This window comes from Lepisma saccharinum, chromosome 4 (genome assembly GCF_977018435.1).
Source record: "Lepisma saccharinum chromosome 4, izLepSacc3.1, whole genome shotgun sequence".
Classification (NCBI taxonomy): Eukaryota; Metazoa; Arthropoda; class Insecta; order Zygentoma; family Lepismatidae; genus Lepisma; species Lepisma saccharinum.
In genome coordinates, this window is record NC_139232.1 from 77,744,873 (window position 1) to 77,762,890 (window position 18,018).

The following is an 18,018-nucleotide window of genomic DNA, read 5'->3' on the forward strand; positions in this document are numbered from 1 at the left end:
AGGTTATAGTAGCAATGTGCACGCAAATCGAATGAAAGTGTTTGGGAGAACTGAAATTAATTGTGATTACATAATTGTATGAACTGAGATAAACAATGGAGATGGATAAAAGCGAGATAAGGAAATGATCGACACATGCAGCATATGTGATTATATGTAAAGATTAATGAAGTTAAAAAGTGATTACAATTTTTTATCTATACCATCTTAGTGGGAAGGAGTTTTTTTCCCACTAGACCTTTTTGGTTGTTCTCCCCGATGTGGTGCCAACTAAGTGGTGGCCCCCAAGCCCTTCCGTTGCAGCACATCTATTCCTGACCCGGATCGAGGTCGAGCACAGGACAGGCGGCACCCTTCGATTAACCCCTTTTTTCTGCTTGTATTAGGCTATTGTGGAGCAAAATATTGATTAGAAAATATTGTTGTATCTTTGATGAAGCCCAAAAAGAAGGGAAACATAGCAGGGAAGATACGGGAATAAATCCAATGGTTAATAAATGAAGGAATTTGGATATAGGTGCCTTGGTAAATGAGAGATATATTTACTAGAAGAATAAATATATGAAAGGCATATGATTTCATCGATAGAAGAAGAAGAATATTAAATAATAGAAGAAGAAGTATATTGATTAACAGAAGAAGTTTATAGAAGAATAAGTATATCCATTAGTAGAAGAAGTAGTCTATTAACCAGTAGAAAATTTTATCTATCAACTAATAGAAGAAGAAGTCTGGTAATCAATATGAGAATAAATATATTGAAGAAGTATAAGAAGATTTCTATTAATTAATAGAAGAAGAAGCATATTGACAAATAGAAGAAGAATGTATTAAATAATAGAAGAATAAGTATATTGATTAATAGAAGAAGAAGTCTACTAACGAATAGAAGAATAAGTATATTGATCAATAGAAGTAGTAGTTTATAGAAGAATAAGTATATTCATTAATAGAAGAAGATGACTATCAACTAGTAGAAGAAGAAGCCTAACAGTTGGGGCCCGACCCTGTGGCCGAGTGGTTAGCACATCGTGCTGCGACGCCAAGGGTTCCGGGTTCGAATCCTGGTCGGGCTTGGTTGTTTGTGAATGTCCATTCATCAATTTCATCTTTTCATCACTCATCACCATCTTCGCAAATTAGCCAAGAGGCACAAAACGCGAAGTAAAATAAACTAAATCAATCAATCAATCAACCTAACAGTTGGGCTGAAAAGTTCGTAGGCTGACTGACTCATAGATGGCGTTACTAGAATTAAATCCATGTGATTTTTACTTAGTACTAACCTTCAAAAGATACGTGTATAAATTTCACAGCTGCCGGATAATTAGTTCGTGAGATATAGCATTGTGAGTGAAGCAGCTTTTGTTATTGTGAAAAAATGGATAAAAAAGAATTTCGTGTGTTAATAAAGCATTGCTTTTTGGCGAAAAAAATACTGTTGAAGCCAAGGCTTGGCTTGATAAACATTATTCGGACTCTGCACCAGGAAAATCAACCGTTGAGAAGTGGTTTGCTAAATTTAAACGAGGCGAAATGAGCATCGAAGGCGATGCACGCAGTGGACGCCCCAAAGAGGCTGTTACCGATGAAAACATCAAAAAAGTCCACAAAATAATTTTAAATGATCGTAAAGTGAAGTTGATCGAGATAGCTGAGACTTTAAAAATATCAAAGGAACGTGTTGGACATATTGTGCATGAATATTTGAACATGCGAAAGCTGTGTGCAAAATGGGTGCCACGCATGCTCACAATCGATCAAAAGCAACAACGTTTTGATGATTCGGAGCAATATTTAGCGATATTCAACCGTAATAAACACGAATTTTTCCGTCAATATATTACAATGGATGAAACATGGCTCCATAACTACACTCCAGAGTCCAATCGACAGTCAGCCGAGTGGACTGCACGTGATGAACGAATCTAAAGCGTGGAAAGACGCAACAGTCGGCTGGCAAGGTTATGGCATCAGTATTCTGGGATGCGCATGGTATTATATTCATCGATTACCTCAAAAAGGGCCAGACCATGAACAGCGATTATTACATAGCGTTGTTGGAGCGTTTAAAGGATGAAATCACGAAAAAACGGCCCCATTTGAAGAAGTAAAAAGTGCTGTTTCATCAAGACAATGCAACGTGTCACAAATCAATGAAAACGATGGCAAAATTATATGAATTAGACTACGAATTGCTTCCCCATGCACCATATTCTCCAGATCTGCCCCCCAGTGACTTTTTCCTGTTTGCAGACCTTAAAAGAATGCTCGCTGGAAAGAAATTTAGCACTGATGAAGAGGTAATCGCCGAAACTGAGGCCTATTTTGAGGCTAAAGAGAAATCGTACTATAAAAATGGCATCGAAAAATTGTATGACCGCTATAATCGTTGTATCGCCCTCAAAGGCAACTATATTGAATAATAAAATCGAATTTTGTCAAGAAAATATTTTTTACTATGTTAGCCTACGAACTTTTCAGCCCAACTGTTATTAACCAATTAATAGAAGAAGAAGCCTCAACCAATAGATGCATCAGCTGATTAATTGATAGAAGAAGAGGATGTCTTTAACATATTCATAAAGAAGAAGAGGGAGCCTATTAGCAGACCGAAGAAGAAGCTTGTTAGCCAAATAGAAGAATAAGTCCATCACGTATCCAGAAAGAAGAAGAAGAAGAAGCCTTCCAGTAGATGAAATATGTTTAATAGAGATATATGTGATCAAGCTTTAAGTACAATCCTGTATATAAATTTAATGTAATATGAAAATTAAGAATATACGGTGCATTGTACCTTCCGTAGTAGGTTAAACAAGTTGTTTTCTTTGTTTTTTTTCCTTCCTTCTATGATAAGTTATCAATCAGTTTTAGTTGCCCTGAGAATCTCATATTTTACCCTGGCCTAATCCGGACTGTTGTCACCCTCTCAGGGGTGTGCCAGTCGTAGTAATATCAAGAATGTATATTTCGTTTTTTCATCTTCTTGCAAAACAACGGTGCGGTTGGAAACACTGACAGTGTGTTCCATAATCAAACGTACAACATCCGGTTCATGTAGAGGAAGCAAATAAAAGCAACGGCAATTGTCGGAGATATATTTCTCTTAAAAAATACATGAATTCCCAGTACAATAGATTCAACGATGAAAGAAAATACCTCCACAAACTTTGAAAATGGCTCACAAACTCATTTCCATAAGTAGTTTCTTCTGTAAAATTGAAGAAATGCGTTGTCCCGAGATCAGACAGTTACCGTGGACTTAAATCACCAACTCAATCAATCAATTTTTGGAACAGCAAACTGTGGTAATTACTTTCAGGAAGCTTCCAATTGACTTCCACATCATTCCTATTAGTCTATGATACTTCCTTTCTTCTTTCTCCTTTTTTTTTTGTATTAACGGAGAATGCTTTGTTCATGGGAAGCATGCATGCTTGTGTAAGGTAATTTTTTAAGTTTATTTTCGATCATAAATTTCTGGAAATTCAAACAATGCTAATTACTTTCAGAAGATTCAAAATTCATTTCAATATGCAAAAATCACAAATAAGTGACATATTTATCCTTGTATGACTACCGATCCAATTCATTTCTTTTAACAAAATATTGTTGCATACATATTAAAAAATGGACATTCAACACACCTGACCTAATGAAAAGTAGAAAATTACTGTCAACATCAAGCCTGACAGTCCAAACCCAATGACGTAAAATTATAAACACCCAATTAATGTAACACTCCTAATAATAATTTCACTTCTATTTTGATTTCATAAATTTTCAGTCCTTCGTGTTTGATTTACTTTATTTTATGATACATTTTTGAAATGGTAGGCAAGTCTCATTTGCTGCTGTTGTGGAATGTCATATTGGGTGCTATATTCACTTGCACAAAGCCTTCGGGCTGTTCTGCTTCACGCTAAGGTAACAGACATACTTTACTTCACAATAACACATTTCTGTGAGCTAAAAACAACTGAAAACATTCATAAACAATATAATCTGCATAAACCATACAACATATTTCACTTTCTTGAGGGTATACAGAGGGTCAAGGGAACACTAGTATCCACATTGAATTAACATTGTATTTTTTACCTTTTAATTTATTACGATATTTATTTAGTATATTATAAATACAGAGAACCTTAGTAGTAATTTTTTTTTTTTCCACAAAGCTGTTTTTCATTGTTCTATTAATTTCGGTATGAAGCCACCATCCTAGTTCCAACACCACCGAAATTAGAACAATGAAAAACAGCTTCGTGGAAAAAGTGAGTGCTAAGGTTCTCTGTTACCTCATTTCTTATTTTCCAAATAATGAATTGGTGTATCATGTTTGAATTTTTTTCCTCCATTGCAGATAGGACATGAACCTATAGCACCTGAACCAACAAGGACGCTGTTTGGAAAGCCAGCCTTAGCTTTACCTAATATCTTTCAGTATGGTTAGTATACGATTTATTCCATGCAAGTGATGTTAATGTAAATTTGATTTAAATGATTGTACTCGGTACAATTGTACTATCATTGGGCTACAATATGTTAAACCCCATCCATTATTTCTGCATATATATCTGGCCATGCCTTTTTTTTCGAAAGTTGCTAGTTTTATCCCCCTGAAAACAAAAAAAAATGTCCACCATGGTGTAATGTGATCATAAGGAATATGTTAAATATCATTAAAGAAAGACCATAATTTATGAAATTTCTTATTAGAGTGGAACATCAATTTTATGTTTTTCAGGAGACCAAGCTGCAAATACTTCGAGTGCAGGAAAATGTAAAATTGGGGAAAATTTTACAACATTTTGTTACGTTGCAGCAATCAAGATTGCAGGACAATGTAAAATCAATGAACTCAAGAATAGGGTCCCACTCTACTTAAATGCTGCATGGAAACTGACTAAGTATGAGAAAATTGTGCACCTAGAAACAAACAGAAAAAAAACAGTAATCAAAGTTATGATAACATTAAATACAATGTGAATATCTTACCAGTTCTTCATAATTCAGTCATGTGGAGTAGTGATGCAGTGGATGAACTTTGGTATTTTTTACTTGTACACTACTTTTCACCTTGCCAATTTTAAAAATTGTAATCTGAGTTTTTCACTCTTCTGTTCCACATTTCCTGGGAGATATAATTTACTGTCACTGATAATATGATTAAAATCGACTGTGTATGATTTTTTTAAATGATGTTGTACATGTTGATGAGTCAAACAAAAAAAATGTTTTTTTTATTATATATATTTTATACTTTTCTTTTCCACAAGTAATTTTTTATTGATTTGCAATCTATTTACTGATAATCAGTGCAAATTTGACAAGGAGGCCCTCATTCTGGCATAGTGTTCATGCTGTCATCTTGTAATCAAAAGCACATTTCATGTTGTTTTGGATTCAACTTCAAACTGTAGACACAATCCTTATTAGCCTACCTGGCATAAAAAGTGGATTTTTATTTTTATTTTTGTTATTTAGCTTTTCCACCACTTTTGGCTAATTTTGAGGATGAGGATGAGTGATGATAGGATGAAATTGATGAAAGGACACTCACAGAGAACACCATGCCCAGGCTTGGTTTCAAACCAGGAACCCCTGGCATTGTTGTGTCCTATGTTGGCATAAAAGTAGACTGCAAGAAGTCGGTGAAACAAGCATAAAAGTTTTATGTAACAACAATTCAGCTTTATGTACAAAGTTATAATCAGGCTATATGATTTTACAATAATGTGCATTTTAACAGTTCTCAAACTGTTACAGTTATAGTGGAACCACAATCAAATGGACCTGTGCAGAACAGTGTGTTGTATGCACCATACTTGTGTATGTAGAGGACGGGCAGAATAGTGTAAGCTTCCTTATGATTCACGTTGAATGGATGGAGCGGAAGATGTGCAAAGGCTTCTGGCCGAAGGTTCTTTTGTTTGTGATCACTCTATACTTTAACAATTATCTTTAGAAAAATAATAGGATCAATTTGCATGTTACTGTTATTTTTTCATGTATTAGCATTTCACAGTCAACATGTAATATGGAATGGAGAAATATTAACAACTTAATTCTATTGCATAATTGATACATACATTTTCTTACGATAGCTTGTTTCTAATGATGTGCATAATTAATTGTATCCTGTGCAGTTTGCCACATCAAAAGGGTGGATGGATACGTGGGGTGTTACAGAGGTCTTGGTCCCAAGCTGTGTGCCAATGCCATCAGTGGCATTGCCTTTCAGAAGGTTACAGATAACTTTAATTTTGGATTGGAGGAAGAGAAGCCTGAGGAAGAGGAGACACAGACGGAGGATGAGAAGAGAGATCGATTCGTCAGACGACTTTTGAGAGACCTTACGGGACGGGCAGCAGCTATTTTAGTCAGTCAGCCATTCCATGTAATAGCAGTTAGGATGATGGCCCAGTTTGTAGGAAGGGAAGCCAAATATAAGTGAGTATGTGTGGAGTGGTAACGACACCAAAAAGAAATGAGTCTAACAACAGAAAGTGGTGTAGAGGGATAGCGTAATGGTTGGTGCTGTCACCTTTTGGTGGGAGCTCCAAAGTTTTGGTGTTGACCCAGCATAGTGAGGACAAATGATTGATTGATAGAGTTGGTGTTTTAAGTCCGCTTTATGCACAGTAAGGCTAATCGGGACTCGACCTATAGTTTAAAATGGGATCTGAACCACTATGTGCCTCCACCGGGTATCAAACCCAGGACCCCTTGATTACAAAGTGACAAGAGGACAATTTGAAATCTTTCTTCTTGTATGTGCATATTGCTTGCATTGTTACAAGCATTTAAACATGTTACATGATGCTCGTAATAGCTGTAAACTACAAGAATAACATTTGAAAGCTTCTGACTTCTCTCGAAAGTCAGAAAAGTGTCTGCATACATTTTTTTTAAGGCAAGGCCGACTGCAGTCACCTGGTTACTTAATTAAGAATGTGAATGAACTACTAATGTACGAGGCTCGACCGGAAAGTAAAGATACAAACCAAAAATAAGATATAATATAAATGTATTGCTCGCAACTAAAGTTACACTTGATACAGAGGCTATTTCTCCACATAAGTGCCACCATTGTCCAAAAATTTGTTCAGACGTGGAACAAGTATTTGTATCCCTGAATCGTAGAAATCCGCCACCTGCATCTGGAACCAAGTTGTGACTTCTTCCCTGACTTCATCGTTGTCGGCAAAGTGTTTTCCACCAAGATGTTTCTTGAGGGAATAAAGCAGATTCCACTTGACAACATGCCTCTCCGTTTCTTTTGAATTGCACGTCGAAGATGTTTCAAAGTCTGGCAGTAGGTTTCAGCATTAATCGTTCTTCCAGGTGGAATGAATTCCACCAGCAGGATGCCATGTCGATTCCAGAAAACGGTTGCCATCAGCTTGCGGGTTGAAATTGACGTTTTGAATTTTTTGGCTTTTGGAGAATGGGTATAGCACCACTGCAGTGACTGCTGCTTGGATTCAGGCGTATGGTGGAACACCCATGTTTCATCACCTGTCACAATGGAGTCCAGGAATGCATCTCCCTTTTCTGCGTAGCGAGTAAGAAAGTCCAGTGCATATACGAGTAGTTTGATTTTGTGTTCGTCAGTCAAATGTTTTGGGACCCAGCGTGCACACAACTTTCTGTACCCTAACCCACTCACAACTTCATGAATAGTGGTTTTCGAACTGTCAGGAAACATCACACACAATTCTTGAATTGTCACCCGCCTATTCTCACGCACCTCTGCTTCAATACGATTGCGAAGGTCGTCAGTGATCACAGACGGCCTCCCACTTCTCTCTTCATCATGAACATCACGTCGACTTACTGCGAAGGCACGGCACCATTTTGCCACATTTTGACGATTCATTACGTTCCCGTAAACAGTCACAATTTCTTGGTGGATCTCCTATGGATGGTCTCCTTGTGCCTGCAAAAACCTGATCACGGCACGCACTTCGCACTTGGCGGGATTCGGTATCGGCGCTGCCATTTCCAACGCATGTTATTCGCACAAGACTCAGCGCAGCACTGACGACTCACTCCCAATCCTCATCGTATGGATCACGGTTACTGCCAGTGTTGCCAACTTTGGTACACATTTTTCCCCTAATGTGCAAATGTGTTTGTATCTTTACTTTCCGGACAAGCCTCGTATTTTAAGCAGAGACGACCGATTCTTCGGGACTAGAAACTCACTTGAATTTGTATTCAGTGTGTGTATGAAAGAATGTGCACATTGCATTTTCAATCATATTGATATGTACACTATGGCGGCAAGCGCAGGTGATAAAACTCTTTTTTTGAGACTGCTTGTAACTTGCAGGAAAATGGATATACCTTCTGAGAATGGATTCGAGGCATCTTTTGAAATAGCAAACACTTCTTGTGGAAGAGAAAGTACACTAAGTGTTTTTTTCTGAGAGTTTCATAAACATAAGTGAAAAACACTATTAACATCTACGCCCAAATCAAAATCTGCAGGACTGTGTTTACACGAACATTATGTCTGTGTGAGATGCAATATTTATGCTAACTTTTGTGACATATCCGATGAAAGCACACCCTACTTGCTCTTAAAACATTTAAAAGGGATTGTTTTTTTGTAATTTGATCTACGTGGAAAATATCATTTCAGCATTTCACATTAAACCATAAGTTTTCAGCTTCCGAGTTGTTACCGAATTCCCTACGAAAATATGGGACTGTAGATGCTTATTGACATTTCTCTACAATCTGACACATTTTGCAAGCCAAATTAACAACTCACTTGCTCTCCAACTAGTCTTATTAAAATACCTTTACAAAATAAACTGCACTGTGTTTTTACATTATTTTGCCATTTCCAATATGCAAGCCTTCACAATAGTATATTTTATGAATCAACATCGATGTAATGTAAAACAAAATGAGTTTACAACACTTGAAATGACTCATGGTATTTGAAAAATATACAAAAACAACTTAATGTTTTATAATAAATGAGCTTATTCAATGAAACGTACCTTGAATTTAGCCAGTTTTCACTACATACATCCACCAGGAAATCTTCTTCATAATCAATAATAATTGATTCTCCAGTTGCACACCACAAATACACAGCTGCAATCACAGACCTCTAGATACCAGACTGGAAACGTGGGTCAACTTGAAGGCAAAAATTTCAAAGCCTGGGGATACTATCATGGCTGTGAGCATACCTTCATATTTCCAACAACTATTTGGAAAATTGTGAGTCATTGCACCACACAAGATTGCAATTTGTAAGTTTACTAGTAAGGATATAACTACATAATCCACTCGACAAGTGTGAACAAATAATTTCTTCATAAATATGAAAACAATAACAAGCTATAATGCGCAGCCGCAGCTCCACCATATTTCTATCCTACTGGCTATGTGCAACTTCAAACAAAAGTGCATTGTTTGCAGTCTGTGGCTGCAATGCACTTGGAACCAAGTTGCAAGTCCCTTAAGAATCAGTCGTCCCTGTTTTATGTAGAGCTGAGTCGATACCACCATTTGCCGATACCGATACTTGTATAATTCCAGTATAAAATAAAAAGGCTAGTTACTGAGTCATACTAACTCGTCACATCACTAGGCACGTATGTAGAAATATATAATAATATAATAAGTGTTTCTATTTAATACGTAAATATAATTATTCGTCGATTCGTAATAATATGTAAATTCATTAATTAGTACTTAATTTGTCCGATGCGTATGGAGTATTGTTGTATGTATCCACAGACTAAGAAACGGAGGAAAGACAACGTTAATACCTATTTTGTTCTTTATTTCTTGACTAAAAAAATATTGTTATTACATAAATAGACGTTCTAAAATCAGAGATAAAACAGGAAATATTCATCATCTAGCTTATGTGTAGTTAAGACCACTAAAATTTGTGTAAAAGCATCTGTCCTGGCAAGGAAATTAATATCAAAGAAGTAAAAATTGAGTATTGAATAACAAAAGGAATGATGGTACATCCATTAGATGAAAAGTAAAGTTTCTGATAAATATAGTAAGTAGTGGTGTACATAAATCTTTAGAGGGACCTCCCCGATGGTGTAGTGGTACAGCCGTCACCTTGTAATCAATAGATCCCTGGTTTGATACTCAGTGGAGGCACATAGTTGTTCGGGCCCACTTAAAAATGTAGGTTCAGTCCGGATTAGCTTCTATTCCTAAGATGTAATGAAATTTATGAATGGACACTCACAAACATCCGTAGCCCAGGCCGGGATTTGAACCCAGGACCCCTGGCATCGTAGCATGAAGTGCTAACCACTTTGCAACAGGGGCCGGCTTTTGGCGGAAATAAATAACTCTCATTGGCCGATACCGGCAGTCACATGAAAGACAGAAGTGAAGAGGATATGTATAAATTGCTGATTCCCCTTCCCACTTGGACATAGATAAAACCACCACCTGCTGGATAAAACAAAGTTAATTTCATAGTGACCTTCATCCCTCTTTTCCAAGAACTCCGCACCTATCTGACGAACCTATCTTACGAACACGATCTTCAAGCAAGAATTGGCAATGAATGGTTTATTTCCCACAGCGTTAACTAAGTAGTTACATGCCTTGGTGGTCACGTTTGGGCTCAGCTTTCACTTACCCATGTCTTTGATCTTGCCATCCGCTTCCCAGGGAGGTGGGGTTTTATCCAGTGTTTCTAGGAAAATCTATGGAACTTTCTGTGCTGGTCTCCCAATCTGTCACAAGGAAGGGTGAACGAACTTTTAAAATGGACAAATGTTGAGATGAGCTGTTGCCTTTGCCCGCTTTTCTAGCCACTGAAAATCTTTGATATCGGATGGTATCTGTAAAAGAAAATCAACTGATGCCGATAATGCTCATTGCTGATACCGATACATCGGCATCGGCTCAGCCCTAGTTTTAAGTAACAGTTATAATTTTGTATCACTCTGGTGGATTATTGGTATCTAATTCTTTGTGCATCATTTCTATGATCTAATTTTATTGGGAGATACTTTATATTGTTGGGATTATTGTTTAATGATAATGTTCTTGCGTTTGCTGCAAGCAGTTGTGGGTTTAATTCCCTGTGGAAACATCAAGAATTGCATGTCGACCCAGCTTTGTGAGAAAAATTGGAGAGCTCTTGTCGAGGTTAACTGACCACATGCTATTCGATGACAAAATAACCTCCGAAGAGTCACTGCACTAAGTTTAAGCTTTTACTTCCATCATTATTTATAAATACATTATGCACACATAGGTTTATTTCTCTTATATTAAAATCATTTTGATACAACTAATTCTTGCATTTTAATATTATGTTTGTCCTTTATTCTCTTTTTAGTGGTATAATTACATCTGTTGGAGAAATATATAATGAAAATGGACTGAGTGGGTTCTTCAGTGGTTTGGTACCAAGGTTTCTTGGAGATTCAATAGCATTTGTACTAGCAAGTACATTAACATATGCTGTTAATACATATTTTGTAGAAGACAGGGAATTAAGGACATACACCTCAGCATCAATGTCGGTGAGTATTTTTTTTCTATATTTATGAGAATGGATTAAGATTTTATTTCATATATTTTTCAACTTTTTGGGTATATTTTTCTTGTAATTTACTAATAAATTTACCTTTTTTTGTGTGTGTGAAAGAGTATTGCAGATGATTGAATATGAAGTGCTTTAGCCATGATGAAGAAATGCTGAGTCTTGAGAGATGTTGGTAAGAAGCCTACTCCTGCACTCAATCTGTAAATACGTACCCTTGAGCTTGATCCATGGATATTGTAGCAGTGATCATATTTAACACACAAATATTTCTATCACTACAATATCAGGCTGTGTTAATGATATTTGATATACATGACTACTATAAATGATCTTTCGATTTCAAAACACTGTATTTTCCACGACCGGATCAAGAAAGTGTGGGGCGTTACCCCCACACCCCCTATACGCCTTCATGGCGTGGTGCTATGCACAGGGGAACACTTTACCTTTTTTTTTTTTTTGTATTTTCCAAAAGTATTGCACATACAGATATGAATGATACATGAAAATAACTGTATACTCACCAAGTTTGCATCATGACACACCAGTTGGCAGCACGAGTGCAGTGACTGTACAAAATGGAGACAAACCGAGAAAAGAGTTTTTGTGTGTTGGAATATGCGAGATGTTCGTCTGTTATTGCAGTGCAGCGTGCATTCAGAAGATACCTTGTTCTGGACACTGGTAGAGCTCAGGGAATGCATCAATGCTTCTCTGATGACCATTGACATGGAATTACTACAAAATGTATGGGTAGAACTCTAATACCGCTTGGATGTGTGTCGTGTGGCCAGAGGGGCACACACAGAACATTTGTAGAATGTGAGGGAAACTTGGTGAGTTTACAGTTATTTTCATGTATCATTTATATCTGTATGTGCAATACTTTGGAAAATACAGTGTTTTGAAATCGAATGAATCATTTATAATAGCCCTGTATAAGTGGTCCAGGTGGTAGGGAATCTGACTTGCCACTTGAGAGCCCCAGGTTCAATTCCCTGGATCAGCGATCTTGGGTGGAAATTTTTCAGAGCATTTCCTTGCATTAAGTGGCTCTGGGGTTCACCTTGCCTCTAATAAATTGCATCACCTCCATAATGGCAGATATCGTGAATATGTTGAGCCTCCACCTCCACACTCCTTTTGAGCATCCATGGCTTGTCACAAAGTGCAGGGGAAGGCTTTTACCTTTATTGATTTTGTTATTTTGTAAATGGTATTTATAAAACTGTTATCAATTTAATTCTGCTCTTGTATTGGCTCACGCTAAAGGCTATAAGGTTTATCCTGGCACAACTCCTGCGAAAAACTTCTCTGTCGTTTGCCACTGATTTCGGTGCAAGTGAGCAAACATTGCGGCAGGCCATGCCGTGAGCAGTGATGCATCACAGACCTCTCCACTACCAGAAAATTCACGTCTATGTCAATGTGGAAAAAACAAAGGACTCAAGATTCTCCATCCGAAAGAAGCCGTGACCCCTGGTAGGCATAGAACAAAGCATGTGTTCTCTCCGAGGCTTCTGCCAATGGATGAAAACACCCATGTGATGCCCAGTAATGTCGACTAGCAAAAGGAAACCTTCTAGCCTTGAAGTGGTTGACTTTTGATGTTGCTGCAAAGTCCCCAGATTTAAGTCCTGATGTGGTCATGCATGTTCTTTGTGACTGCCCCTTCATCGTTTTCATCTAATCATTACTCAACTTTATAGCAGCAATTAGCCAGACATTAATAATCAATCATAATTCAACACAGTGATGGCGAAAAAAAGAATTTTGAAGTGGGGGTGAATACTTTCTTATTTTGGCTAATAGGGCATTTATTTATCTTTTCCTCCTTGGGGACAGCCCCTCTTCTTCTCTGGTGCCAGTACTTCATGATCTCCAATACCGTAAGTTCTTGATTGAAGACCTTAGTAATATGTTCACTTGAGCCAGAAAGGTTTTATGAATTTTAACAGTACAAAAAGAAACTCCATACTTGCATTAAGAAATGCTTTTTAAAAACTACAACCGGTTTTCGAAAGTTAGTATTTGCATAAAAATAATTCACAAATATTCATAGTGGTGACATCGTCACCTTGTGATTAAAGGGTCCAAGATTTGATGCCCTTTGGAGGTACATTGTACGGTGGTTTGGATCCCACTGTAAACTGTAGGCCCATCTCAATCAGTGTATTTGTGTATTCAAACAGTATACAAATACAGTGGAACCTTGATTTTATATTTTTCTCGGGACCAAACTGAAAACCCTTAAAATGCAGGAAAATGTAAAATTGGGGTTCCACTGTATTTTTCTTATTTCATGTCGTTTTATGCCTCAGTCTACTTGCAATGATGATTAGATCAAATCAGTGGAGCAATGCTCACATCAGGACTTGAACCTGGAACCGTCAGTGGTGAGATCATGAGTCCTGTACTCAACACTCTCTGCTACCGAGCTGACTAACAAACCAGTGTGATCTTATAATTTTTCATTAACAAGATGAAGATTAATTTGGTTTATGTGAATTTGTGTAGAATTTTAATAGAAAATGTTATATATACCGGGTTTTCCATTCAAATGTCCCTAATTTCAGTTAATCGTACAAAAGAAAGTATGAATGATAGAGCAATGAAATTTCAGAGAATTGAAGAAAAACTCATAAATTTTATTTTCCACACTAATACACCTCCACATGTGTCCCATTGGTAACACGAACAATATCCAGTCTGTGTTCAACTTCTTGCCATGTTCTCTCCAACATGTCTCCTGTTACTGTTGCATTCGTATCATGTATGCGGGTTCGTAACTCTGGGATGTTATTCACTGGAGTCGCAAACACACGAATTGCCTAGATGCCTGGCAGATGGATTTACTTGGGCTTCTCTGAAACTCCACTCGAATTTTTTCCACCTTTTCCTCCAACACATGATGGAGAGCTCCACCAGATTGTTTTAGGACACTGCCGGTTGTTAGAAACTTACTAAACCACAGCCTAACTGATTTAGCATCAGGTGCAACTTCTCTGTACACTCGTCTGAAATTTCATTGCAATCACAGATTTTGTCTCAGCATACCACAGCACTGTTGTTGAACAGTCACCGCTTTTATTTATGTGTAGTGAGCAAATGGACAACTTCAAGTCATGAAAACAAAACTTGAAGATCTGGCCTTTCATTTGTGTTACAGTTATTTCACAATTCATCATACTTCGTTCACAGTAATTAATTGAAATTAGGAAAATTTGAATGGAACACACTATATAATATAAAAGCAGCAGCAGCAATACATCCTAATCTGTAGAATTACTCGTTTGTACTCACATACGTTAAGGAGTCAAATGTGTTACTGAAATACAAACTAAATGTTTGCAATTCTGTTGGATGAGTTTATTAGAATTGTGTCTTTCCTTGTGGAACAAAATATTTTGTTTTGTAACATATTAACTCCCATGCATCAAATGTATGGTTCATACTGCATTTTAATACAAAAATTACATGACGGTTGTTACTGATAATTGTTATCATGGTATTCTAATTTTATTTTCAGTTTATAGCGAGTGCAGTCACATATCCCCTTCAAGTTGTGTCCAACTGCATGGCTGTAACTGATTCAGGGTAAGTGCGAAACCTTGGCAGTAGGTAAAATATGACAGCTAGATAAATTAATCTTAGCATTTTTCACAGTTAGTTTTAATTTAGACAGCTTTCAGAATTTACCAATGATTTTCATCACTGCTTTCACTGGTTTATACAGGGATGTAATTGTCATACAGGAAACAATTTCTTTTCATGTCCACGGGCAGAAAAAATGAACCATTTTCAAGAGAAAGCTGATTACATTCTAGTGACAGAACATGACTGACATAACATTAACCAATAGCACCTATTTCTTTTATAGTTGTAATAAAAATAATAGGCCCTTGGAGCTAGGCAACACTTTTAAATTTATCATACCTTAATCATAAGTAACATACAATTGCTTACAAAAACTGACGACCTGAGCTGATGAATACGCCATGATAATAATGTAAAGTATTGTATCATATTTTAAAATATGTATAGATATTGGCATATAAGTATTCCATTGCAACTATATCATATTAATCTACCAGAGTTTTTGCTTTAAAATATTCATATTTGAATGTATGAAGTATTGACATATTATATTCCATTACCCATGAAATCATCTTTTGTCACACAATATTGACATTTGAGAGTTGATAATGTATGCACTCTGGAATGATGACTTGGAGTGAAAGGTTCAAGGAACTATTTTTGATTTAAAAACTTGTCAATTTAAGCACATATCACGACGTGAAATGAGTTCGTTTATTCCTGCTTGAAGCACTGATCATCATATTCTTGTCTCTCTCAAAACTGTTTAGACACGATCACAATCCTTTCCTTCCATCTTCAGACAGTTGTCAGTTATCTAAGATGGACCAAGCATTCTCATGGGGTTTTGTTTTTCCATATCTTGCCCACTTCGAATGCACACCATTTCTTTGTGCACTGCCTTGACATCACAGTAAACATCAAAGAGTTTCCCATAAATGTGTGTCATAGAAATGATCTACTGACCACAGTTCCACAAATGGCCATTTTTTCTAACACGCTGCCAGTTTGAACAGCCACTCTGCAGTTATCCGCTTAGAAGAGGACAAGTTTACAACTGTCACAAGGGTGTAAACTGCCTCACTGGCCAAGCATGTTGAGTGAAACCTGAAAGTTCCAGGTTTGAGCTCCAGTGTGGGCATGTTCTTTGTGAGTGTCCTTTCATCAGTTTCATTGTTCACCTTCCTCACAATATTAGCCAAGAATGGCAGAAATCAATGCTAAATGACAAATATATACAAACATTATGACTCATCAGCATTAAACCAAGAGGTAGAAAAATTAACATACAATAACCAAAATAGAAGTCTCACACTAGCAATCTTTGGGCTCCGTTTATGGGACGGACACAGGTTAGTCTCTCCTGGAGGAAGCGTAACAACTTTTCCTGAGATTTTTCCCTGTGTATGGGACCGATGGCCACCAAATTGGGGAGCTACGAATGAGTAGCGTAAGCCGGTCATGGAAACCTACAACGGCAAGCTGGGGGTTTGTCGTGCTGAACCACATGTAACCTGTAACTGGTTGGAGTGAAGCCGGCCAGTAGGGAGGCACTGCCACTCATGGGCTGTTATACGATGGGTTAGTTAGTAGTTAGGTAGAAAGTTAACACACTTCTATAATCCCAGCACTTGTGAACTTTTTTTCTTTCTCATTTAACACTTGTATAGTGAATACATATTGTCCGTTTTACATAATTTTCAGAATAGGACACTGCAGATCTGGAGCATAACATTTAATCTGTCTGGCCAGGTGTCTGCACTCCAGAGAGGTATTGGCAGGTATTCATAATTAAATTGTAACCAAAAATTTCCTACTTGGGTATCTGTTCAGTCCTAATTAGAACTATTTGTTAGCATTTTAAGCTTCCTCATAAAACTCCAAGTGACGGTGGTTCATCCACAAAAGTAATTATCTATCATTTATTTTTCCAGGCTTGCTGCTGGAATGCCCCCTCACATGCCAGTGTACGTCTCGTGGGTGGATTGCTGGTCCCATCTGTCCAGAACTAACCAGCTGAAGAGGGGCTCCAGTCTGTTGTGGCGATACTACACAGGCCCACAAGTCGTCATCAATAATCAAGCTGTGATAGTTACTGAAGGGTTCCGTGGTCAGTCAACTTTGAAAAAATATTGAGTAGTATAGTAATATTAGATTGTCAGCATAGTGATTGATTTTAATTCTGGTGAATTTCTAAGATCAAGAATAATGCACTGCATAAAAATAAGCTTCTTTTGCTGTATAAGGTTAGAATCAAATGTACATAGATTTCTGCTGTGAATTAAAAACTTCTTATGAAGCTTTGGCATTTATGAGCATTTTATTCTAATAGTCCTTATTAGAAGCAATGAACATGTGAAAGAAAGAAACACTTGATGCAAGTAAGAAATAGATAAGAGTTTCATCTTTGTACTCTTGGAGTTAATCTTGATTTTTACTAATGATAACAAAAGGATTATGTGTATTTACATAAAAAATAAATTTAAAAAAAGATTGTTGGCAACATTTCCACATGAGAAGACACACTGATCGAAGTTTAATTTGGATTTACATTTTGTTTTTGGTGTAAATGATGAATATAATTACTTATTTACAAAATGTCCATTGTTGTGTTATTTGTTCATGTATACTTGCATGATGTAAACTGCTACCCAGACCTTATTCTATGAACAGCCATGAGGATTTCTTTTTTGAAAATTTGTGCAGAGAAATTGATTTTGCACTGAAAAGAAAGATTCAGGAGAAGAACTAGAAACTGTCCATAAGATGTATATAAGAAAGTGGTAGTGAACATGAGCTTTGATATAAATATTGAAATGCAAATCGGAAACATTTGAAACAAAAGAAAGGCCCGATTG

At 36.9% G+C, this 18,018-nt stretch overlaps 1 protein-coding gene across 1 annotated transcript in view; it reads left to right on the plus strand.

Moving 5' to 3' along the window:
• LOC145987218 (mitochondrial carrier homolog 2-like) overlaps positions 1 to 17,762 on the plus strand; it is a 28,208-nt gene extending 10,446 nt beyond the window's left edge. The window contains exons 2-6 of the mRNA XM_083121737.1: positions 4,367 to 4,451; positions 6,153 to 6,456; positions 11,354 to 11,540; positions 15,093 to 15,160; positions 17,095 to 17,762. Of these exons, the coding sequence (XP_082977863.1) occupies positions 4,367 to 4,451; positions 6,153 to 6,456; positions 11,354 to 11,540; positions 15,093 to 15,160; positions 17,095 to 17,296 (846 nt within the window). The 3' untranslated portion in view covers positions 17,297 to 17,762. The remainder of the gene's footprint in view (positions 1 to 4,366; positions 4,452 to 6,152; positions 6,457 to 11,353; positions 11,541 to 15,092; positions 15,161 to 17,094) is intronic.
• The last annotated feature ends 256 nt before the right edge of the window (positions 17,763 to 18,018 follow it).